At 34.9% G+C, this 26938-nt stretch overlaps 1 protein-coding gene across 8 annotated transcripts in view; it reads left to right on the top strand.

The window, feature by feature from the left end:
• Positions 1-26938, top strand: part of iqsec2a (IQ motif and Sec7 domain ArfGEF 2a) — a 167382-nt gene that overhangs the window by 35912 nt on the left and 104532 nt on the right. For 2 of the 8 annotated variants that reach the window (XM_021472057.3, XM_073910316.1), the window contains exon 1: positions 6010-6772. The exons of the other annotated variants lie outside the window; for them this stretch is intronic. In XM_021472057.3, coding sequence (XP_021327732.2) covers positions 6696-6772 — 77 coding nt within the window. In that variant the 5' untranslated portion in view covers positions 6010-6695. Of the gene's footprint in view, positions 1-6009; positions 6773-26938 lie in introns of those variants that run through there. 8 annotated transcript variants of the gene reach the window in all.

The raw sequence follows: 26938 nt of genomic DNA, 5'->3' as shown, positions 1-26938 counted from the left end.
TCACCCCACAAATTAATCTTGTTGTCATCATTTTTGTCCTTCAATGAAAGTCTGTTCACTTAAAAAAAACTCTGACACTTCAAAACACTATAAAGAGATTTTAAAGCGAAACATGAAACAAGCGGTTTAATTTTCTCAAGTGACATGTTCACTTTGTGAGATTCTCATGTAAACACTGATCAGTGTACAGCTTGTGCAGATGTTTACAGTATTCAATTTTGTCACAATGTTAAGAAGAATTAGGCTCATTTTTGCATAGCCCAAGGGATGTTTGAGATTTTGCAAGAAATAATGTTCTTGACATTTGTGACAAGTGTCAAGCTGTGGCCTCTGTGACATGATTCAATCCAAATTTTAGATAAGGTCTGGCGCATGTGCACCTGAAATTATGACACATCAAGCAATCAGCTAATCACACAAAACCTGGAGAGCGTCTAATTTACTTAATACAAGAGCCTATGAAATACATTTCTGTCTTAAAGAAACTCATCAGAAATATAATGAACTGATGCACATTTGCAAAGCAGAAATAAGCACTGCTGATGTTGTGAACAGTCAATAAAGGCAGCTGAATACTAAAATTCATGATTTTATTAATGCAAATCATCAATCTACTGACTTTTAATAATTAATGTTGATTCACAAAGAGCTGAAACTGTCTGGAAGCTTTATTGCATCAGATACATCACTTTACTCAGAGCAGATTGGTCTAATGTTGGTTTGAAATCTCTCCAGAGCAGGTTAGCCAATTAGGCATGGGCCCGGATAAGTTTCTGATGGTATCCGACAATAACCCTGGATAAAAATATTATGGTTTCATGGTTTACAGTATTGTGATCACTGCTCTAAAATATATTCTTTTTAAATGTCTTGGTAAAAGGCAAAACCTTTTTTCTCACTTTGAACACAATATATTTAATTTTGCTGTCTTCGTTAGTTTCAAAAACACTGATTTGATTACAATTTAAAACAGCTTTTCTGCTGGAGGCACTGTTGTCCTAAAAAACTTCAAACAAAACAAAAAAAAGTACAAAAAAGCCGTGGAAACGCAATAACAGAAAATTTTGGTGGTTTTATGATTTTATTCTAGCCGAAATAAGACTTTCCCCAGAAGAAAAAAATATTATCAGACATACATTTCCTTGCTCTGTTAAACATAATTTGGGAAAGATCGAAAAAAGAAAAAAAAATCAAAAGGTGGCTAATAATTCTGACTTGCACTGTATCCTTAAAACGGTTATCGTCCCATGCCTAAGTACAATTATATGCTAAATGTACAATTATCACAGTAAATCGCTTCCATAAGTCCAAAAAGTGAATATGAAGTCTTGCTCATCATATGAAGTGGCCCTTTCTGATCAATTGAATTAAAGTGATAGTTCATCCAAAAATGAAATATTTCTCATCATTTAATCACACTCATGTTCTGGGGGAAAAAAACTATTAACATCCATAGAAGAAGCAAAAAACAGTACTATGGAGGTCAATGGCCTTTTTTCCACTATTCCACCATTCATCTTCAAATGTTCAACAGAAGAAAGAAATTTAAACAGGTTTGGAAGAGAGGATGAGTAAATAATTACGATCTCTATAAACCAGTTGACTCTTATGATAAAAAAAAACATATGTGCATTGTTTTTTGTGCACTGTAAAACCCAACAGTCAACTTTATTAAATGAAAAGAGTGTAGTTAACTCAAAATTGACTGAAAGTTAATTTTACTCATTGCTTCAACTTAAATGGAGTAAGTTCACAGTACTCATATAGATTAGTTTATTTATTTATTCTTTTACTAAAATGGTTTGTAGCAATCGATTTCCTTAAACGGTTTGAGTCACCTTCACTTATTGGATTTTACAGCACTCAGTTGGTTTGAGTTCTCTTCATTTACTGGGTTTTACTGTGCTCATATTGCTTTGTTTACTCAAATGGATTAAGTTTACAACACTCACTCGGATTAGTTTTTGAACTTAAATGGTTTGTTGCAATCGGTTTCCTCTAATGGTTTTTCAGGTTTCACAGTGAAGCTCAAACATGCCATGTTACACACAGTAATGAGCCTCATTGGTTTTATATCAAACAACGATGGATAAGCTTCTGTACAAAATTTAAGTGGCATGACACGGTGCACCGAACTGTACATTTTTTGAAAGCTCTCATTTTATTCAGGAAATTAATCTGCTTGATTTATATAGTTTAATTTTTTATCTCTTTATAAATGTTTTAAAGTTTCAGAGATTTATGGTAAACAGATTACAAGTGATGCCACAAGTTTGATTAAAAATACCTTCGCTTGCGTTCTGAAGATGAATAACATGCGTTCTCATGGGTGTGAAAGACATGACAGTTAATAAATAACGGATGAATTTTCATTTTGAGGTGAGCTAATTCTTTAAGCGTCATCTTATTAAATATGCAAAATAAAGGAGTTCTAATAAAACAAACCTTGAATTCATGATGCAAATTTGCATATTACAGTAGATCTACTAAAACATCTCGAGCGCAAATAAAAATGACCAGAAATGTCAGATATCATCAGCTGCAAAAAATGTGGTCTATGTACATGTCATGAAACGTGACATTGCATCATGGGAATGCATCATGTTTGCCTGTAGTGCCACCCTTTAAAGCATGGAAGCAACATCACTGCTCATACTGAGATCTTCGGCCTGATGTGTTCAGTCAGTGTTCCTGTATTTAGCGCTCACAGCAGGAATGAATGCGATGAGTCACACATGAAAGAGCCCTTCTTTACTATTTTTATTCTCTCTCTTATTCTGTCCGTCTCTCTCTCTCTTTCTCTCTCTCTCTCTCTCTCTCTCTCTCTCTTTTACATGCTGTAAATACTGAAACATCATTCCTACTCCTTTCAAAGGAAGTGGAACATTCATTGATATCTGTATATTATATGAATGATAATGGATATGATATAAAAATGATATATTAAAGATTATTGCTGAATAGTATGAGGATGTTACTGATTGATGATGGTGTTGATGTGGTGGTGGTGATGGTGCTGATGATGACGATGGTGATGATGATGATGATGATGAAAGTGACTGAATAAATGCTCTTATGATCCAGATTAAAGTTTGGTCACGCAGTTTTATTTTTACAATACATATTAATCATTAATCAAGTCTATCTAATGACAAATCAATTATTTAATGATGTTTTTTAGAAATTACTTTGTTTTAATTCTGAAAAAAATATCTTAAATATCATGTAAATAAACTGCACATATATATACAGTTGAAGTCAGAATTATTAACCCCCCTTTGAATTTTTGTAGCTTTTTTTTATATTTCCCATATTATATTTAACAGAGCAAGGAAATTTTCACAGCATGTCTAGTAATGTTTTTTCTTCTGGAGAAAGTCTTATTACTTTTATTTCGGCTAAAATAGAAGCAGTTATTAATTTTTTAAACACCATTTTAAGGACAAAATTATTAGCCCCTTTAAGCAAACTTTTTTTTCGATAGTCTACAAAACAAACCATCGTTATACAATAATTGCCTAATAACCCTAACCTGCCTAGTTACCCCAATCAACCTAGTTAAGCCTTTAAAAGTCACTTTAAGCTGCATAGAAGTGTCTTGAAAAATATCTAGTCAAATATTATTTACTGTCATCATAGCAAAGATAAAACAAATCAGTTATTAGAGATGAGTTATTAAAACTATAATGTTTAGAAATGTGTTGAAGAAATCTACTCTCTGTTGAACAGAAATAGGGGAAAAAATCAACAGGGGTTCTAATAATTCAGGGGGGCTAATAATTCTGACTTCAATATGTATATAAATGACCCTAAGTGGCTTAACGTTGAAAAGTTCAAAAAAGTTACTTTTATTAGCATTTTAATTGTTTAAAGTGATATATTGTCTGGGTTGGGGTTGTATAAAAACCTTGTAATAAGCTGCCAGTACATTTTATTTTATTTTCTGGACAAATGTCTCTCTATATTATATATTTCTTATATACATTATATTATTTCAAACTACTAAAATGTCAATAAAAGTCACTTTGTTAAACTGTAGAGTTAAATTTTCAAAATTAAAATTTGATTGAGCACACTGTAAAAAAAAAACCCTGTAAAAACTGTAATTTTCTGGCAGCAGGAGTATCAGAAAATAACAAAAAAAAGAAAGAAAAAAATATAATAAAAATGTAGATAATCTGTAAAAAAAAAAAATTCTTGTTCCATATTTACATATTTACTGATATAGGTAATTACTAGGCCCACACAGAATCTGCACAGAAAATCCACAGATTTAAAGCCCATCATTAAGTCTATATATTTAGTTTTATATTTTATATTTGTGTGTGTGTGTGTGTGTGTGTGTGTGTGTGTGTGTGTGTGTGTGTGTGTGTGTGTGTGTGTGTGTGTGTGTGTGTGTGTGTTTGTGTGTGTGTGTGTGTGTGTGTGTGTGTGTGTGTGTGTGTGTGTGTGTGTGTGTGTGTGTGTTTGTGTGTGTGTGTGTGTGTGTTTATATATATATATATATATATATTTGGTCTTTAAATCAATTTCAGTAATATTACTGACCAATATGCAAATGTTCACATGATTTACTTACAATACAGTTTTTCAAGTAATCATTTCTGTATTTTAGTAGATATATGGTACATTTTTATTATATGAGATACTTGTTTTGTTTACCAAATTATTGGATCTAATAGGGTTTGCATCGTTAACATTAAATAAAAGTTAGAAATTTATTTTTTTTAATTAACAGTTTTTAGTTACGATCCACCCAAAATCATTCCACATAAATCGGCAGATTTTTTTTTACAATATTCTGCGCAGAAATAGCAAAAAATGTCCACAGATTCTGTCTGGCGTAGTAATTACTACCATTTTATGAATTAGTGCTGTAATTATACTTATGTAATTATACAGATTAATTGATGTTATTTTCAAGATTATTACTGTAATAGTAAATAGTAGAGTAGTAAATAAACATTTTATAGTTTACAGTGCGCAGCTTAGAAGCAATAGGCTATTATTTGACATTATTAACCTCACATTAATCCTCATATGATTACTATCTTCAATAGTTCTGAAAAAACAATTTGACAGAATTCTTGTTTCCCTATTTTTACAGGAATAATCTGTAAATATTAATGTAAAACTATGTGTTACTCTCTGAAAATACAGTAAATTTCCTTTAAAAAACAGAAAAATAACTTAATAACAAAATACAAGCAATAACTGTTAGAATTTTTAATTACAGAAAATATCTGTATCTTTACAGTGCAGAGATCAAGGGCCTATAATGCAATTCACAACCGTAAAAAAAAAAAAAACGAAAAACACAAAATATGCAAACGTTAATTATTTTTTAAATGATTTTTCAATTTAATGATTACATTTTAACATTAACATTTTTACAGGAGGATGAGACAAAATACTGATTAAGAAAAAAATAGAACAAATATTACAAAAGATATAGATTACTAACTACAATTAGAAAATGTACTTTTGATGTGTCAATTATTGTACAATGTACTTTTCATTTTAATTATAAACATATTGCATCCAGTAATTGTACAAAATATGATTATTTATAGAGTTTTGATTTCATTTTATGCACAGGCACACTCACATACTGTATAAATATAAATCATACATTATTATTATATGTTCAATGCAGTAGTTTTTTCTCAAAGGCATTATCTGACATTTAAAGTGCAGTAAGTAATATCTTAAGCAGACTGTACTCCAATAACAGACGCCTTCAGATGGCAACACTTATATATACCTCAGTTGTGGCACCTCCCACATGTTTTCAAACATTGAGCTGATTCCTGGGGTTCAACTGGCACTATATGTCACATTTTACAATCATATGAGCGTACACATTACTAAAGTGCAGCATCATTACAGGCCTGAGATACAATCTTTCTTTCTAGTCTGCTTGATGGACTGTACTGTTTATATTGTATGCATCACTTCAGTTGCACACAAGGTCGGCTGGGGATAATTTGATTAAAGTCTTAGCAGAACAGATCAAGGAAGCGCTGAAGGGGGAAGGGTGAGAACTGGAAAAAATACGACCTCTGTGTAATGGAAAATGAAAGAAATGGGGAAAATCGATGAACTGTGTCCTGAAGAGCACTGTGGATGCAACCCAAGATGACCAGCACTGAGGGTTTCTCCAGGGATAAGCTCTTTTCAGTGATTTATATATTAGTCCTAGAGATTTTGGTTTCAATATATTGGTATGCAAAATGGAAAAAATGACACAACTTAGGGCAAATGTGCCTCTTGAGCACATGGAGCTGAAGTAATACTCTAGAATTTGATTTGCTCTGCATCCGGATTTGCTTTTGCACACTCATCAAATCTAAATCCTGTGAGGTGACTTGCATTTAAGCCAACTCTGGAAAGCCGAGAGTCCTCTAGCATGAGCACACGAGCTAGCTGTGTGTTTACTGCTGTCACGGTCGCCGCTGAGATCTGATCTGTCATATCAGTGGAGCACAGAGCGCTGGCCGTGACAGACAGGACAGGCAGAAGTGGTTTTAAATGGATGTGCTGCAGTCTCCATGGCCGGGCCTCCAGCTCACTGCAGAAGGACTGGGGAGTCTGGATTATGTGGTGAGGAATATAAAGGAGTCTTATTGGTAGTCAAGTATTGAAGGAAAGGTGCTGCGAGAATTCTCCGAAGAAGAGGGGGAAGAACGCGGGTGATGTTTGTTCTGCAGTGCGTCTGTCCAGACGTTTGGCCCCTGTTCTGTATGCAGTTAGTAGGGGCTTCCTTCTGCAGGTATGTGCCCAAGATGTGAAAAAAAAAACTTGTTCAGCTTTATTAGTGAAGGAGAGGGAAAACTCATCATTCCCTGTCTATCTATCTATCTATCTATCTATCTATCTATCTATCTATCTATCTATCTATCTATCTATCTATCTATCTATCTATCTATCTATCTATGTTCTGCCGTTTGTCTATCCGTCCACCTATCTATCTATCTATCTATCTATCTATCTATCTATCTATCTATCTATCTATCTATCTATCTATCTATCTATCTATCTATCTATCTATCTATCGGTCTACCGGTCTACCGTTTGTCCATCCATCCGTCTATCAATTGTTCCATCGTTTGTCCATCCATCCATCCATCCATCCATCCATCCATCCATCCATCCATCCATCCATCCATCCATCCATCCATCCATCCATCCATCCATCCATCTATCTATCTATCTATCTATCTATCTATCTATCTATCTATCTATCTATCTATCTATCTATCTATCTATCTATCTATCTATCTATCTATCTATCGGTCTACCGGTCTACCGTTTGTCCATCCATCCGTCTATCAATTGTTCCATCGTTTGTCCATCCATCCATCCATCCATCCATCCATCCATCCATCCATCCATCCATCCATCCATCCATCCATCCATCCATCTATCTATCTATCTATCTATCTATCTATCTATCTATCTATCTATCTATCTATCTATCTATCTATCTATCTATCTATCTATCTATCTATCTATCTATCTATTTATCCATCTATTGTTCTACAATAATTATTCAATTAACAATACCTGATGTAACTTGGAACTGTTAAGATGACTCAAATAATGTTTTAATCATTTAAAGCTTTACTCACTTTTTAAAGTAATTTCAACTAATTGCTTTTTACAGTGTAGATCTGCAAGGTTCTGTATAAACTGAGAGTTTGTGATTCCCCCCTGATTCCTAACAGACAACTTAACAAAAGCTATTACTAGGTTTCTGACATTGCTGCAATGTATTAAAAAATGTAATCAAGAACTCGCTGAACTCAAGAAATACGTGCTTTAATTTCACGTTAATGCGTTCAGTGTTGCTGCATTCTGTGTGCTGCTTCAGTTGACAATTTTGAGCTCGCTTTCTATTCAGTTCTAAATAGTGTGCAGCCCTGCTGTGATGTTACGCCTCGTGTGCACACTGGAAAGGGAAGAGTCCAGTTCTCTAAGCTCTAATTGAGTAACACTGAACAAATGAACTCATGCCACCCTGCTGCTCTTAAGGCAGTTTCCTTCACTCTGCCCACTGCTGGAGTCTCTGTATCAGGAATCATCTACGCTTTACTCTTGTGTCATTTATTGGTGCCATCTGCCTGTTAGTCTATTAATTGTATGAGGGAAATATAATCATGGATAGCTCCCGATCTCTCAGTAAATGGCTACATCCTCTTGTGTTTATCACTCTTGTGCTCTTTATAGCCACAGGGAAACAGATGGACTCTGGTAGACAATGTGTTTCACACTAATCCAGAAGCAGCACTAACTTGTACAAGCAAAACAAACCAAATTGGTCCAAGATCAGTGTGCGATGGAGTTTTGACACCACCCATATAATAAGGGAAAGAATAGGGACCTGGAAGCGCTTTGGGTTTTCATTGGGTCATTGATCTTATGGCTTGGTTTTTGCTCTGATAAGATTTTTCTAACATAGGCTCATTCTAAACTGTTGACCTATATACATTTTTGGAGATCGTGAATTATGTAGCCAGAACTACGTATGGCTGCATTCCATCTTTAAAATAAACACTACAGGGCAGTATTACCTTTGTATGGACAGCTTTTCCGCTGTTACTAGTTTGTCCGATAGCTCAACTTGTACATCCTAGGACTTACAGTTTTTCTAGTTTGCTTTGACCTGGTTAAAGAAACTAGGTTCCTCTTCATTTTCATTATCACTATCCCAGCAGAGCAGAGGACAGGTCTTGCAAATGTGTAAAGCCTTTCTCATTGGGTTGACACATTTTCCCCACCATTTTTCCAAACAGTCAACACAGATGTCATTCAAGCAGTCCAAACTCCATTGTTTTAGTTTTGGTAACCAAACAGAATCCATCTATTCCTAACTATTAAAAACTACCAACATCAGTATGAAATCACTGAAGCACCGGTTTGACACTCCTTCACACAAATCTTCAATTAGCCATCATTCTGCATGCAACCTTATAAAAACGATGGAAGGTCTGTGTTGTTCTGTGCCAGCATTGATGGAGGAGGTCAATATGGCTATGTCCTATACTCCCAATAGATTTGACTGTATATTAGTTTACATGTGTTTTCTCTAATATTTACAGTATTTTATTACTTTTGTCTGTTTTTTTTTATATACAGTATTTCAGTTTTCAGCCACAGTTTGAAAAATGTCATGAATTCAATATATATTCAATCAAAGCACATCTTATTCTTGATTCAATTCTTTGCAAAAAGGCGAATTTGACAGCCCAAATAGAGACAACAAATGCCATTGGCTATAAGCTACAATGGCAAGCAATGGTGGTGCATTTTGAGTTCTGTATTTTGTATTTTGTTGTCCATTGTGTAATGATTAATTGAAAGAGCTCATATACTTGTTTGCAAATTGTGTAGTTTGAAGGTAAAACTAGCTTTTGTTGCATATGTTAAATGTTTTGACACGATATGTGCCTTTTGCAAGCAAAATGTGTCATTTTGACCATGAGTGCCGCTGTTTAGGCCTGTGTGTTAACTGTTTTGAAAATGTGGAGTTTCAGTTGACAACTGCATCCAAGCAATCGAGAAAAACTGTAAGACGTAGAGTTGACCGCGACGGAATTCTTTTTGTGGATTGCTTTTCAAAACACTGCCGTTCGGTTTAGGAAAGGGGGTGAAAATGCTAAAGAGATCGTTTTCATTTTAAAACGATGCTGGTTTTATTTTAAAATGAGGTTCTGTGTTATTGTGGTTGGTAGAAAACTGAGAGATCTGAGTATGATTAAGTAGCCAACACAAAGTTCAGTCTTCCATCCTCTCCTTATTAGTTCAGACTTTGCAAGTTTGATATGGTAAACAAACTCCTGAGGACACGTCGGAGAAATCTTTAAGGGGAACAGTGTACTTTATAACATCATTCACATCACCCTGGCTACTTTCTTTGTTTTACTTTCTTAGCAATAAAATGAAAACATGATACAAGGATACTTTTAATTTTGATATTAACAACTTAACAGACACTAAAAATGTTGAGGTGTTGTGTAGCTGCATAGTTACATGACTGTCATCTTCACTGTATGCATAACAAAATGGAGCCTATAACATAACAGCCTCCTTTCATTGTCATTGAAAAATTCGAAACATACACTCTCTTTTGCTGAATATCAGTTTTAATAATCAATAATGGCCATTATAAAAGTGTAACGTACAATACATTTATACATTATACTGTAGGAAATAAATGCGAGCAATCATTCAAAGGTGCAAAAACAGTGTACGAGGTTACATAAATTATTATATTAACTTATCTTTGCACTCATTAAAAACATGTTACCTGAGAACAAGTAATAGATTCAAAGAACCAAAGTCAGGGAATATGTCGTTAGATATAGACAACAAGATGAATTAAATCTCACGGTTAACAAATATAGTGAGATGAGATCCAGTGGTAAATCCTGGATAAACAGTTTGGCCTGCGCTGCTCTCTCCTGGGGAGGTGCCTGCAGAGCACCTGCTGACTGCCTGGAGCTCGTTGCAGTGCATGCCAAAGTGTGTGTGTGATCACGTGATGTGCGTTTTCAGTGGTAAAGTGTTGACAGAGAGTTGTTAAGAAATGCTAGGTGAAACAGCAGTGTGGACAAGGTTCTTTTTCTTTCTAAAACACCATTTTAAACCTAAAATGTATTAGTGTAAACAGGGCCTAAATCAGTCAGTCGACAGCGGCCTTTGGTGGATTTATGTGAGAAGAGCAAGCGCGAATGGCACTTGCAAGAGAAATGTGACATCTGAGAAAGCATACACAGCACCCTCTGGTGAATTCCCGAAAACAAAAACTGGGAAAAAAAAAAGGAAGCTCCTGTGATGTATTTTGTTCTCTACAGAAATGTATACAGGGGTACGTAATCAGAATGAGCCTGGGTTGGAATTTTTAGTATGTAGACCGGCTTATATAGACAGGTTTGTGATTATTGTCCAATCATTGGACAATCAATCAATTTCATTAATTAATATACCTAAAGTAAACTCCATTTGAAGTATACAGATATTTGACATGTCAAGCACCACAGAAAAGGGTAAGACATATGTGTTGTAATAGTTTATTTGTGTGTTTACTTCATATTCTTATCACAAATATATTTTTGGCTTTGTCTTCATGAGATTTTGAGTATAGATTGATGTGAGAAAAGTCATATAAAGCTGTTCAGCAAGGATGAATGACTAAATGTGAAAAAAAGATAATACTTTTGCAAGACTCTGTATGTTGCTGGATTTATTAAAATAGATATGTGTTATTTATAAACTATAAAAGTCGGTTTTTGCATGATTATATCACACTTTTGAGAGTGGAGTGCACTTGTTTATATTTACCTCCAATATGTCTCTAAAATGTTTTTCAGTAAATTGTGTATATTCAGATATGCAGTGTGAAAACACCTTGCATCGGTTATGAAGTCATTGCTGGCATCTTGCGCATCATGTGACTTCAATAGAGATTTACATTTCTGTTTCACACATGAAGCTATAGGCTTCAGCCTTCTAAAGATCAAACCAGCCATATTGGATTTTTTGTTCTTACATTTTTGCTTATGCCTCAGTGTAAAAATAGAGATTAAGATTAGGTTAAGAGCTGTTCTGCGAAGGCTGGATTGTTTACTTATACATGCGTGCCTTTTCTTTGTGTGTGAGAGAGATATTTTGACAGCAAGTTGGGGGAAGTAATTATTTAGTGCACTCTTCATAACGTCTCTTCACTTCTCAGCCCTTGAAAATCATTCATTCTCAGCTTAGTTTTCCGTCGAATTTATCTCACCACCGACAACTCGTCATCACAGTAAATCTCACACACATGCTGTTCAAATCTGAGCTAAAGGTGTTGCAATCTGCTTCTTTTGTCAGGCAGATAGCAAACACACAAGCTACCAAAGCTGAAAATGGCAGCAGAAGCTCATCCACTTCTTAGAAACAGGTTTTTAAAGGGATAGTTCGCCCAAAAATATAAATGTGCTGTTAATTTACCATCAGGTCATCCAAGATTGGTGACTTTTATCCAGAGTGGAACATTAAAGGAAGTTTTAGCTAAAACCATGGTGATCAATAAATGTAAGTCTGCATTTGTGTCTGCCACTTTGAGGGTGCGTTCACATTTGTTTTGATTGTCTGGTTTGCACCCAAGTTCAGGGTGGACTGGATTTTTACATTTGCTGCGTCCAAAGTCACATCCATACTATATAGACCATTTTGAGAGATGTAAACAAAAACAATGGTCCCAACATATTTACTGTTTCACATTTTTGATTTCAAGTGCTTCCGAGATTCCAAAAAGAGCCACATATTGATACATAAAAATAGATAATGTCATGATAGCTGTTTTAACATTAAGTTACGATTGAATTGCCTCTCATTACAGTTATAAAATACTTTGATAACAAGCAGGAAATGTTAATGATAAAATGACATGACCACATTGAAGTGGTCTACAGAAGGGATGTCCAAACTCGGTCCTGGAGGGCCAGTGTCCTACGTAGTTTAGCTCCAACTTCCTCCAACACACATGCCTGGAAGTCTAGTATACCTAGAAAGAGCTTGATTAGCTGGTTCAGGCGTGTTTAGTTGGGGATGGAACTAAAATATGCAGGACACCGGCCTTCTAGGACCGAGTTTGGACACCACTAGTCTATAGTATTCCATGCATACTATTCAAATTCATGCTATATACAAAGTAAATTTCTAACGTTTGTGAAGTAAATTCAAGTGTAGTACCTACAGTAACTCTAGGTAATTGCCACAAAATGGCTGAATACTGCCCAGAGTTTGAAATTTGGACTTTGAAAATGTAGTTTGCACATGCATCTGTTTATCATGAATAAATGTTAATGCTCGGCTCAAATGAATATATATATATATATATATATATATATATATATATATATATATATATATATATATATATATATATATATATATATATATATATATATACAACAGTTCTGTCTGGTTCTTGAATCTGATTGGCTGATAGCCGTGATATATTTAAGTAATATCAGCACCCGTAAAGCCTCTTTACCCTTTGTTTATTACTCCGCCCATATACAACCAGCAAAAAGCAGACACTACAGATCTAAAGTTTAAAAGATGCTTGCTCAGCTGTTTAACTGTCAGCTTATGATTTGAATCCTAGGCAGAAGAAAGTAGTTCCTCATACAAAAGGGTTTTTGAGACTCTCCATGTTTAAATTTTGTTTTTATATACACAATTATGCCGTCAAACTGTTGTATAAACGCAATATCACACGAGTAGCAGTGCGATATGGCTGTATATCGTCACTGGTGGGGGCACTAAGGCACTCGGCCTGCGGCCTATATACAGCCATATCGCACTGCTACTCGTGTGATATTGCTCATATATATATATATATATATATACCTGATGCAGAAGAAGCATCAAGTGCGAGTGTTAAGTCAATGCAAAGACGCGAACAGACATCCTGCGATGCCATACACATAAATAAGGCGGCGCAAATTGAGCGTTTTGCGTGAAGTTAAAAGTTAAAAAATCTGAATTTCAGCAGACATTCGCTCCGTGTTAACCAATCAGGAGCTTTCTCTTGTAGGGGCATGCTTATGACATAGCACCTGTTGTTGGTGTCCCGGGTGGATATCCTCCAGCCGACACCGGACAACAGTTAATCAAACTGGCACGGCTCAGTCGGAAGCACCCCTGAAAACCTCCATCATCCAGGTTAAGTTTCTGGAGGAGTTTATCAACTCACAGAGATGGGTGCACCTCTGAAAAGATTAACTGTGTGTATCGCGTCGTTCGCGCCGCCTTATTCGCACGTTATTGCCCCGCAGGATGTCTATTCACGTCTTTGCATTGACTGAATATGTAAATCACTTGCTCCTGATGCTTCCTCCGTGTCTGGTGTGAAGCAGCAGCATAGTAATAAGTACACTCATGCAAGGTTGTCTTAAAAAGTGGGTTAAAAAGTGTAGCTAAATTTAATTGAAAAAATGTACATAATTACGGGAACAGACCCAAACGTTCTTACCGTATTTTTTCTTTGTATTTTGTTGAATCTCAAAGTGCCAGTAGCAATTGACTAGCATTTACATGAATACCCAACAACCCTAATTTCAGCCAAAGATCTACATTGTATATGTCTTGAGGGAGAATAAATCGTCATCATTTTTAGTTGAACTCTACCTTTAATTTGTCAAATCTCACCTTAAATCTGACGAATGAATATTTTTCAAAATTCACTATATCTGGTCCCTCCATTTTTCCATCACCCAACGCCACAAAAAACCCATTCACACATGCATGTGTGTGTGTGTGCGTGCACTCATGAGTGAAGTACACACGTGGAAGAGACCTGTCAAAAACGCAGCCTTTCTGCTGCTCAGAGGGAGAGAGAGAAAGAGCGAAAGAGAGATAGAGAGGGAGGGGTGGTAAGTCTGAGAGACACACTGGATAGACTGGAATCGGGTTTATTTTTTCCTCTGCTTTTCCCTCAGCCTGAATGGGATCTTTCTTTGGCAGCGCGACGGTAAGCTCTCATTTGTTTCTGCACTCCTCCATGCTTTCACTCATTGACTCGTGTTTGTCTTTGGCATTAGCGCTGACACTCGTTTTGAGATAGCAGATGTGCCGTCCGCTCACCCTGAACTGGAAATATGTTGACTGCGGGCATTTTTATCCATGACATTTCCAGCTAATTTGATTTATAGCGTTCTATGTGTTTGATGCATCACACTTACTGTTGTTTCCCATTGCAATTTAGCAGATAGTAAGCTGTTTTCTTCTGATTTCGGGTTTTTTGCACAAGCTGAGTCTTGAATTTATAGTGCGTGCATGGTGATTAAGAGTTTGAGGCCCACAAAAGTGCAACATACAGTAATGCAAATGAATGACTTTTTGATTCAATTGTAGTATCACATGTGGTTGGTTCTGGATGAATAGCTACATGTTTTGGTGCAATTTGTAGATGTTTTATTGACCTTAGTGTTTTTGTATGTTTGTTTAGATACAATTGGTAATAATCATATTATGTAGATTAATTTAACAATGTATTTAATATCAATTTATATAATGTTGAATTTATTTAGGTGATATTATATATTCTTATATATAACAAGCTAAGTCTCTTGAATATAATGTGTAGTTATTGCAGTTCAAACAAAAGGAATGCAACATATTGGCTGTTTATTAGTTTTCATTAGCATTATAATATGGCGTGTGGTTCATTCTGGCTGTTTTTATGTAAATGTTGCTTTAAAAATAAACTCAGGAGGCACTGGGGATGGAGTGAAGTGAAGTGTCTTGTGCCTAAGTGAGACAGGACTCAATAATTTACCAGTTTGGCCTGCCTTCACGCAGCTGGTTATGTGGTCGAGTCTTTGTTTCAGAAATCTCTTTTTGCTTATTTTGTCTAAAAATGACGTGCTTGTCTTTTTTGGGAGAACAAAAGGCAGGATGAGGTGAACATCTGTGTGTGCGTGTGTGTGTGTGTGTGTGTGTGTGTGTGTGTGTGTGTGTGTGTGTGTGTGTGTGTGTGTGTGTGTGTGTGTGTGTGTGTGTGTGTGTGTGTGTGTGTGTGTGTGAGGATGTGCAGCTTCAGCACTCTTTTAAGTTGGGATGTTTGTTTAATGTTTTTCAATATAGTGTGATTCATTATTCTGGATGCAAATTCTGCAGTTTAAAATGAACAGAATTAATGACGCTCCTGGATCTTAATGGAATTTGTATAATGAGTCATTTTCTTGCTGAAAATGAATGAATCAATATATTGACTTCTTAGGATTCACAGAGAAAGTGTTTAAAAACACAAGGGGTAGCTTTGTGTAATTGTATTAATTTGATAATATGTCAGTGACTTTTTAGATATCAGCTAAAGTTCAAGAATTTTCATGTACTTGACTGATATTAGTCAGTATTGGATATTTCGTTGTTCCTTTTGCTAATTTCCTATGTTTTTGTTACACTCTTATTGCTGAAATAAAGATTATCATTAATAATGATCAGCCTTTTTGTGCATTAGTTTTGATATACTTCATTCATTCATTCATTTTCCTTCGGTTTAGTCCTTTGTTTATCAGGGGTTGCACAACGGAATGAACCGCTAACTTATCCAGCATATGTTTTACACCGCAGATGCCCTTCCAGCTGCAACCCAGTACTAAAAAACACCTATACACTCTCACATGCATAGACATCAGGGTGTCCGCTGGGTCTTAGAAAGTTTTAGGATGTCTTAAATTTCAAAACCTACATTTTAGGCCTCGAGTCTTAAATTCACTGACATATTGTGTTTTAGCTGTTAAATAATTTTAAACAGGTCTTAATGTTGCTTTGTTCAAGTAAAGCTACTCAATTTGGCCAGCATTCATACAATACATTTCAATAAAACCTCATTTTTTATATGTAAAGGTTTTATATATATATATATATATATATATATATATATATATATATATATATATATATATATATATATATATATATATATATATATATATATATATATATAATTGCAAAGAGATACAATTCACAATAGCATTTTTTAATCCAGATTCTCAAAAAAAAAAAAAAAAAAAAAAATCAAACAATTACACGATTCCTCATGATAACACCAGGCCATTAGAAAAAAATCTTAGCCCTGTATTGGTCTAAAATATTATTCCTTATGGTCTTAAAGAGGTCTTAAATAGTCTTAACTTAGGCTTAATGAAACCTGCAGAAACCCTGACACATACATTATGGCCAATTTTAGTTTATTTAAATCAACTATAGCGCTAGTTTTTGGACTGTGGCGGAAATCAGAGCACCCGGAGGAAACCCAAGCCAAAACTGGGAGAACATACAAGGTCCACACAGAAATGCCAACTGGCCTAGCCGGGACTCGAACCAGAAACCTTTTTGCTTTAAGGCGACAGTGCTACCCACTGAGCCATCGTGCCGCATTTGATATACTTGTTAGTAGTAATTATTTTAGAAATTATTTGATATGTTTATATTATTAACTAAATACAATTATTTAAAACATTAAATATTATATATTTACTTTAATATTATTTTTTTTCATTTTCATTTAAACTAATTAGGTTCCATTATTATTAAAAGTTCTAGTTCAATTAGATGTCATTGTTAATAATTGTATTACTTTAAGATTATTTAGAGAAGTCAATGTAGCAATAAAATGTACTTAATGTTACATGTATTTAGTTTAAATTAGGTGTTTTATATATATATATATATATATATATATATATATATATATATATATATATATATATATATATATATATATTATAGTTTGTATTTTTGCAATTCATTTTTTTGGATGACATCATTAAATGATTTAATGACTAATTTAGATACAATTGTTAGTAATCTTATTTAAGAACATCAGAAATGCACCCCTATACACATTTCTGGAGACTGCAAATTATGTATCCAGAGTAGGCTATTGGTGCTTTTTAAACACTGTCTGTTGGGTTTGAGTGGCTTGAGTGGCACTTGCGAGAGAATTTTGAGATCTTAAAAAGCATACACAGCGGCCTCTGGTGGATATGCAACAACAAAAACTGCAAAGAAAACATAGCTCCTGGGACATATTAGGTGCTCTCCAGAAATGTATACATGGGTACGTAATCAGAATGTGCCTGGGTTGTTATTAAATGTATTTGTTTGTATTTGACACAGCTGTTACAAATGGCATGTGCAGCTTCAGCACTGTTTTAAGTTGGGATGTTTGTTTAATGTTTTTCAATATAGTGTGATTCATTATTCTGGATGCAAATTCTGCAGTTTAAAATGAACAGAATTAATGACGCTCCTGGATCTTAATGGAATTTGTATAATGAGTCATTTTCTTGCTGAAAATGAATGAATCAATATATTGACTTCTTAGGATTCACAGAGAAAGTGTTTAAAAACACAAGGGGTAGCTTTGTGTAATTGTATTAAGTTGATAATATGTCAGTGACTTTTCAGATATCAGCTAAAGTTCAAGAATTTTCATGTACTTGACTGATATTAGTCAGTATTGGATATTTCGTTGTTCCTTTTGCTAATTTCCTATGTTTTTGTTACACTCTTATTGCTGAAATAAAGATTATCATTAATAATGATCAGCCTTTTTGTGCATTAGTTTTGATATACTTCATTCATTCATTCATTTTCCTTCGGTTTAGTCCTTTGTTTATCAGGGGTTGCACAACGGAATGAACCGCTAACTTATCCAGCATATGTTTTACACCGCAGATGCCCTTCCAGCTGCAACCCAGTACTAAAAAACACCTATACACTCTCACATGCATAGACATCAGGGTGTCCGCTGGGTCTTAGAAAGTTTTAGGATGTCTTAAATTTCAAAACCTACATTTTAGGCCTCGAGTCTTAAATTCACTGACATATTGTGTTTTAGCTGTTAAATAATTTTAAACAGGTCTTAATGTTGCTTTGTTCAAGTAAAGCTACTCAATTTGGCCAGCATTCATACAATACATTTCAATAAAACCTCATTTTTTATATGTAAAGGTTTTATATATATATATATATATATATATATATATATATATATATATATATATATATATATATATATATATATATATATATATATAATTGCAAAGAGATACAATTCACAATAGCATTTTTTAATCCAGATTCTCAAAAAAAAAAAAAAAAAAAACTCAAACAATTACACGATTCCTCATGATAACACCAGGCCATTAGAAAAAAATCTTAGCCCTGTATTGGTCTAAAATATTATTCCTTATGGTCTTAAAGAGGTCTTAAATAGTCTTAACTTAGGCTTAATGAAACCTGCAGAAACCCTGACACATACATTATGGCCAATTTTAGTTTATTTAAATCAACTATAGCGCCAGTTTTTGGACTGTGGCGGAAATCAGAGCACCCGGAGGAAACCCAAGCCAAAACTGGGAGAACATACAAGGTCCACACAGAAATGCCAACTGGCCTAGCCGGGACTCGAACCAGAAACCTTTTTGCTTTAAGGCGACAGTGCTACCCACTGAGCCACCGTGCCGCATTTGATATACTTGTTAGTAGTAATTATTTTAGAAATTATTTGATATGTTTATATTATTAACTAAATACAATTATTTAAAACATTAAATATTATATATTTACTTTAATATTATTTTTTTTCATTTTCATTTAAACTAATTAGGTTCCATTATTATTAAAAGTTCTAGTTCAATTAGATGTCATTGTTAATAATTGTATTACTTTAAGATTATTTAGAGAAGTCAATGTAGCAATAAAATGTACTTAATGTTACATGTATTTAGTTTAAATTAGGTGTTTTATATATATATATATATATATATATATATATATATATATATATATATATATATATATATATATATATATATATTATAGTTTGTATTTTTGCAATTCATTTTTTTGGATGACATCATTAAATGATTTAATGACTAATTTAGAGACAATTGTTAGTAATCTTATTTAAGAACATCAGAAATGCACCCCTATACACATTTCTGGAGACTGCAAATTATGTATCCAGAGTAGGCTATTGGTGCTTTTTAAACACTGTCTGTTGGGTTTGAGTGGCTTGAGTGGCACTTGCGAGAGAATTTTGAGATCTTAAAAAGCATACACAGCGGCCTCTGGTGGATATGCAACAACAAAAACTGCAAAGAAAACATAGCTCCTGGGACATATTAGGTGCTCTCCAGAAATGTATACATGGGTACGTAATCAGAATGTGCCTGGGTTGTTATTAAATGTATTTGTTTGTATTTGACACAGCTGTTACAAATGGCATCTGTAAATAGCGAAAACAAAATTATTGTATCCAGACACAACTGCTATAAGAAATTGATCATATTACAAATATTTCAAAATATTGAATCACAATAAATAACTTGCTCCAGCCCCAGTCTTTTCTGACTGGCCAGTTTTTTTTTTATTAACATAAATATTGTGATTCATCTCAATATTTTATATACACAGCTTTAAAATTCACAGTCCTTTATCATTTATGATACTGGATGAGTTAATTATCATAATATGTGTTTACTCTTGATTTTAAATTTAATCATTATTTTATGACTGTTTGTCTCATAGAGCCGAGAAGTGATCTGTAATAGTTTAATAGCAGATGGCATTTGTACCAGCTGTGTCGTCTGACAGAAGTGGAGCGGCGGATGGAAGAAATGATGAATTGACACATCTAGAAATGAAGTGACAGGTTCAGAGATCCAGAGGGAAGGGGGAAAAAAATCTGTCAAAACCGTCTTATGAGCAGAGGGGGAAGGGTGAGACTGAGGAGAAGAAGAGCGTGAGGTCATGTTTTAAATGAATAATATACAGAAAAGCAGCTGCCTGCACTGGAATTGTCAAGTGTGGAAGAGAGAAAGCGAAAGCGAGTTGATTTATCAGCTGGAGAGAGCAGGTCATTTAGGGTTAAAGATGAATTCCAGTCAGATTTACAGCGTGTGTTTGCACCTATAGGACTCGTCTGGAGATTTACTGTGTCTGGTTCCTGCATTTCAGTTATTCTCAGTTGGCAAGAACAAGGCTGATGGGTAATTTAAGAGCTGTATTTATCTCAATGTCACATTTATCTTAACAAAATATTGGGTTACTTCAACCTCAAAGCATAGACGATATCTATCTATCTATCTATCTATCTATCTATCTATCTATCTATCTATCTATCTATCTATCTATCTATCTATCTATCTATCTATCTATCTATCTATCTATCTATCTGTCTGTCTGTCTGTCTGTCTGTCTGTCTGTCTGTCTGTCTGTCTGTCTGTCTGTCTGTCTGTCTGTCCTCTGTCTGTCTGTCTGTCTGTCTGTCTGTCTGTCTGTCTTTCTATCTGTCTGTCTGTCTGTCTGTCTGTCTGTCTGTCTATCTATCTATCCGTCTATCCGTCTATCTGTCTGTCTGTCTGTCTTTCTCTCTCTCTCTCTTTTTATCTATCTATCTATCTGTCTGTCTGTCTGTCTGTCGGTCCGTCCGTCCGTCCGTCCGTCCGTCCCTCTCTCTCTCTCTCTCTCTCTCTCTCTCTCTCTATCTATCAGATTTTTAAGCATTATGGGGTGACTTTCTTCTTTGATTGTCGGTTTTGCTTTTGGAAAATGAGCTGAGTCAGTTTTAACACTTTTCAAGCAGTTATGTTGCTGGCTGTTTGTTTTTCTTCTCCTTCTTCTTCTTTATCCAAACTCTGAGTGTGTCCACTGAGAAGTGACTCAACTGCTAGGTGAGAGAGAGCTGTCCATATTTCTCGACACTCTTGTCTTGTTTTTTTTTTTACTCTAATGATGACTGTTTGCCGTCATTCTGCTGCTCTGTGTGACATCAAACTGCGAGGGATTTAAGAAATTGTTAATTTGCTAATATGTTTCAGTGGAGATGAGTGTGTCGGATTAATCTTGTTTGGTAGACAGCAAGTGTCAGCTTGTGGTGATCATGAAAGGGAGCTAAACGCAGATTAATGCAAGCACACATCAAAGGCCAGGGGTGACTCCTTTCAGCACGCAACTGCAGAATATGCTGCACTATATTACTGTATTACAGTTTTTCTCAGTCGTTTTGGTGCATTTCTTCTACACTATTTACATTTTTACTACAATTAACGCATTTCTCAAAACAATTAGTCATTTGTGCACATCAAAGTAGCAGTTTCTCATTCCTGCCAACCAATTGCAAATGCTTTTGGACATGCATCAATTGAAGAAAAAAAAAGATTTAAAGAGCCCATATTATGGGTTTTTGAAAATTCTAATCCATGTAGTGTGTAACACAGCTCTAAGTGAAGTGAAGTCTCCAGCTAAGGCTTAAATCTGTTAGTGTACAGTGTTTAAAACGGTTGATTCATCTATAAAAGAGTCGACTCATAGTGCTTCAAACGAGTCGCCTTGATACCGATTCATTAGGTGTTTCGCCATGACGTACGAACGAAACCAAGTTATTCACGTGCACGCGCAAACCCGGGAGATTTCAAACCTGAGGCCCCGCCCTCTGACGCAGAAACCCAGACACACACACAAACACACACCCACAAACACACACACACACACAAACATGCCGGTCGATTGAAGTCACACTGCAGATGGATATATTGAGTCTCTACCCAAACATGAAACCTCAGCATTATAGCCAAGCAGTTGGAAACTACTGGAAACTTCTGGAAGCTACATGCTACAAAGAATACTTCATCAGCGTTTGTTAAAGGAAGGATCAGTAAAGAGTAACTTATTGAAGGACGTCAGGATTTTTCTTCCTCCATTTCTCAAGTGTAAGTACGTGCGATTAAAGTTGCCTCGTTGATTCCAGCTTGCAAATGTATTTAGTTGTGATTTGTTACTTGTAACCGCGTGTACTGTATCAGGTTAACTGGCTATATTCTCTTATCGCGTGCAAAGTCACGTTAAAAACGCGACGCGTGCTGCGTTAACGGAGCTCCGTGGACGAGGAGTAGTGTGTGTGCCTGTGTGTGCGCGTGCTGTCGTCCGGGGGTGTGTGTGTGTGTGCGCGCGCGTTGTCGTCCGGAGCAGGGTTAAGTGCGTGTGTGTGTGTGTGCAATATGTGTGTGTGTGTCTGTGAAAAGAGCAGAGTGAGAAGCTAGGAGATCTCCTCAACTGCTTTTGGAGTTTTTGCTCAATAAAATAGTTAGTCGTCTGTATTTTCAAGTCCATAGTCTGTATTTACATTGACCCACTGGCAGCTAAACTCCACGCCTACACCATCGAGCGTGTATGAACTGTGATTACTTTTATATTGCTGATTAGCTGTTTGGCATTTCACTCTCTGACTGAAGGCAGTCGACCAATCGCAACAGACTGTCATTGGTCCAATCAGCGCAGATTAGCTTCGCGCTAAGGAGGGGTTTGGGAACAAATGAGTCACTGGACGATTCATACAGGAGTCGCTGGGATAATTAGGTAAAAATAAATGCAGATTACAAGACCATGAAAGTGTTTTTTGACCTTGCATGCATATTAAACTGCTGTTGGAGACCCTTACAACCAATATATGACCCTATTTCATGTATAATATGGGCTCTTTAAACATTTTTATAAAATTCGCTTGACAGATTTTGACAACTAGTTCAACATTTTTGTATGTAATGACTCAAGTAATGAAATAAGGACTATTAGCTTTATATAAAGTGACTATTCAGCATTCACAAGTTTGATTAATTTTGACTGATATGACAAAACCAAATGATAATGTTATAAAACAGCAGAGAGTTGTATGAAAGCAATTGATGCATGTCCAAAAGCATTTGCAATATGTTGGAAGGAATGAGAAACTGCTACTATGATGTGCACAAATGAACTGTTTTGAGAAATGCATTAACTGTTGTGTAAATGTAAATAGTGTTGTGAAAAATGCACCAAAACCACTGAGAAAAACTGTAAATGCTGATCTAGTGTGCATTTGCTTGAGTAAATACGATTGTGAGTTCTGGTTGTTTACATATAGGTTTGCATGTGTGTACTGTGTATTTTGGGTACAAGTGAAAGATACCTGTAGTTTTGTCAGCTGATAGAATACAGACCATTTTTCACATTGAACTGCTTTGTAATTTTCACCATGTCACTTTTGACCCGGTTGTTTTTTTTTTTAAATCAAGCGTCACGTTTTGCTACTTTTGCACTTGTAATTAATGTTAAGGCACATCTTTGTAATGGTATATTTTTGTATGTGCATGTTTATTAAAATCAAATAAAAAAAATTCTGGACCTTTGACATCCAAAAAAGATTTGGTCAGATTTGGATCTTTGAACTTTGACTTTGAGAATCAGTATATACAGTGGAGATCAAAAGTAGTGAATATTTTATACATTTATGTCAGAAATAATGTAATCTTCATCTAATACATGATTTTTGAACAGTGTTTTACGAAATAATCATGGTAGTTTAACAAAATAGCATTATATTGTGGAAAAAATAGGGATGAGAATTAGAGAACCGCACTGATTGTAGCTCAATGAAAGATTGCAACAAAAATTTCTGAAAATTACAACAGTCAAAGGTTCGTAGAAAATGTACAGGCCCTTTCAGCATATCTGCATATCTGCTGCCACAGGACATGTCACACCCTTCAGTCTGTTCTAGAGTTCAGTGACTGTAGCGGGTTTCTTATAGCAATTTTGTTATCAAGGAGTTTACAAAGATTTGACTAGGTTTACATCAAGACTCTTGGCTGGCAATTTCATCATTACATTGCTTTCACTTGTTTGATTTGCTGTATGACAGGACTTAATGTCATACATAAAAAATCAGTCTTATTGGGTGATGAACAAAAGGAAGTAACAGCATGTGAACTGTCTGAAAAATATTTACATTCACTCTGTCATCAATCTGTACAAGAGACACTGAACTCCAGCTGCAGATAACATTCCCCCAAACAAGACCTTATTCTTCCTCACTCACTTTGCACACTTTTGGTTTAGTTTTTCCCCAGTTTAAAGCCAAATGTTTCCAATTGGACCTTTATAGATTTAAGTAAACACACATGCTCCTCGGAAAAAAGTAGTTTATTTTTGAGATTTTCTTTCACTAATGATAGATTTGTTTGCAGGCAGCAGAGTGGACTTTCAAGCTAATTTCTCTTTAATGTTGCGACACTGTGTATTGAGATTTTCATTAAACTATGTTTATAACGACTGAACTCTTAGATGGCTAACAATGTGTTTGGGAAACACACCCCTGATTTTTATTATTATTATTATTGATTTTTATTTATGAGTATTATCCTGTCCTCTCAGTAACAGAGAGGAATCTGAAAGTATTCTCTCATTTTAATCAGCATCCTCCAATTAAAATTTTTATCATTTTTTTAAAAATCCATTACACTTTCTTTATTATCTTTTTGAAAAATGTCTATTTTAGACTATTTTAGAAAATATGTAACTTACAAAATATGCTTGAAATTGTCTCTTTTACTCTTGTTTGTATCACTTAAATAGAGCTAAGACTCAAGAACCTTGAAGTTTTAGGAAATTGCTCTCTAATTCTGATCTCCACAGTATTTAAAGAGAAGAGTAACCTGATTGAAGAATAAATGATTAAAACAATAGAACAGGAGAAAACCGAGCTCTACTGTGAGTTCAGATGAATTAACCTCACCATTTTGTTCACCAAAGGCATATCAGAAAAGTCTTTTCACTGGCTGAATGGGATTGTTTTGGTGGAATAAAAGCACAGAATAAGGGAGATTGGGAGTGGTGATGTTTGGCTGTAAAATGGGACCCAGATTTCCTCAAGTGTCTGTGATGGTTGTAGGATGATATCAGGATGTTTTCCCCTGAGGTGTTTTGCTCTGAGTTCATGATGTCCTGTATGAAAGCACAGCTGACAGCAAATACAGTGACAGAGGAAATCATTGAATTATAGATGACAGGGTGGATTAAACCAGAGGTCAAGGTTTGTCTGGTTAGCATTGCTTGGTTAGCCCCTGCTGGTAGATGTTATAACTACGCTTTATGGTCTAAATGCAAAACAATTCAATTTATTTATTTACTGGCATTTAGCCAAACCATATGTTTTTTTAATGTATTTTTATTAGTACTGTTATTCAGGAAGATAGAATTAAATTGATCTTTAATGAGAATAAAGACATTTACAATGCTATTGAGTGTTCATCTAAGACATTTAAAGCAATATCTAGTTCTACTTAAAAGGCATACACCTCAAAGATAATTCAGATACTCAAAGAGAAATGTAGCAGTAAATTTGCAGTAATCATGTACATGAGATGAGCCATGTTACCCTGCATGCAGACACCAGCTGAATCACAGTGTGCCACAAAGGCATGTAGACAAGTCTGTTTTTGCGTGCATTTTTACACTGCACTTAAATAAACATTAATTAGGCATGAGCTGTCAGCTTTATGCTTCAATTTTCTGCCTGTCCATATTTGGAATCCTCAACTGCTTTGAGGTTAATTTTACACCCTAATCAAGTGTGTGGAGTAATTGCTGCATCATGGGATAAAGTGATTAAAAGAGCAGCTTATTTTTTTCACCAGAATTAGATGCTGTAATCAGCTCCCTAATCAACTTGAGAAAAATCGACTATAAATTACAGACCTTTTGCAATAATAATTACAATTATAATAGTAATAATGATAACAATAACAACAAGAACTCTCTAAATAAAATGTGTTTTCCCTAACTTATTTCACTAATAACAATTACTGTTTATATTAAGCATTATGTAATTTTCTGTTTTGACCACAGGTGGCAATAGAGATTTTTGTGTTCAGACTGTTTAGATTAATCTCAGATGTTTTTCGACAGTTATGGCCATCAATATGTTAGCATCTTTTGCATCATTTTTGAGTGCCGTGCTGGTTTAAAACACCAGTTCAATTAGTCTCGAAGAAAATTTAGTTGATATCCAGTGATTGAAATGATTTAATATTGGTTACAGCAAACAATGAGTTCACCCGAGTGCTTTAGAGGGAACAAATGATCTGCATCATTAGTTGTGCACCACTATAAAGAAGGTCAAGTGGCTGTGAATAATGCTGGCTGTATTCAGCACAATGGACAGCTCCCTTCACAGTTCTGTCTATGTGCAGAATCCACCATGTTAGAATCCTCATAATGTTTGAATCCTTTTTGGCGCTTCAAGTGAGTTGTATTTAAACTTGACATTCAATTGTTCATGTTTGAAATGAGTAGGATTTTAATATTGCTTATTTTGTTAATAACCTTGGTGCAAATGTGACTGATATGGTAATAGTGTTGCCAAGGAGTTATTTTCTTTTTTTTCGCATGTTTTTATTGAAAACAATAAGAAATCTGCTTATTTAAATGTCTGAAGGATTACGTGACACTGAATGACTGCTGATTTAGCTTTGCATTTGCTAAAATACATTTTAAAATATTAAATTGGGAGTTTGATCAACAAAAGAGGTTTCGTTAACACTTTACTTTGGTCACA

Source organism: Danio rerio, chromosome 8 (genome assembly GCF_049306965.1).
Source record: "Danio rerio strain Tuebingen ecotype United States chromosome 8, GRCz12tu, whole genome shotgun sequence".
Taxonomy (NCBI): Eukaryota; Metazoa; Chordata; class Actinopteri; order Cypriniformes; family Danionidae; genus Danio; species Danio rerio.
The sequence above is the reverse complement of the archived record's forward strand: the minus strand, read 5'-3'. Positions and strand labels throughout refer to the sequence as shown.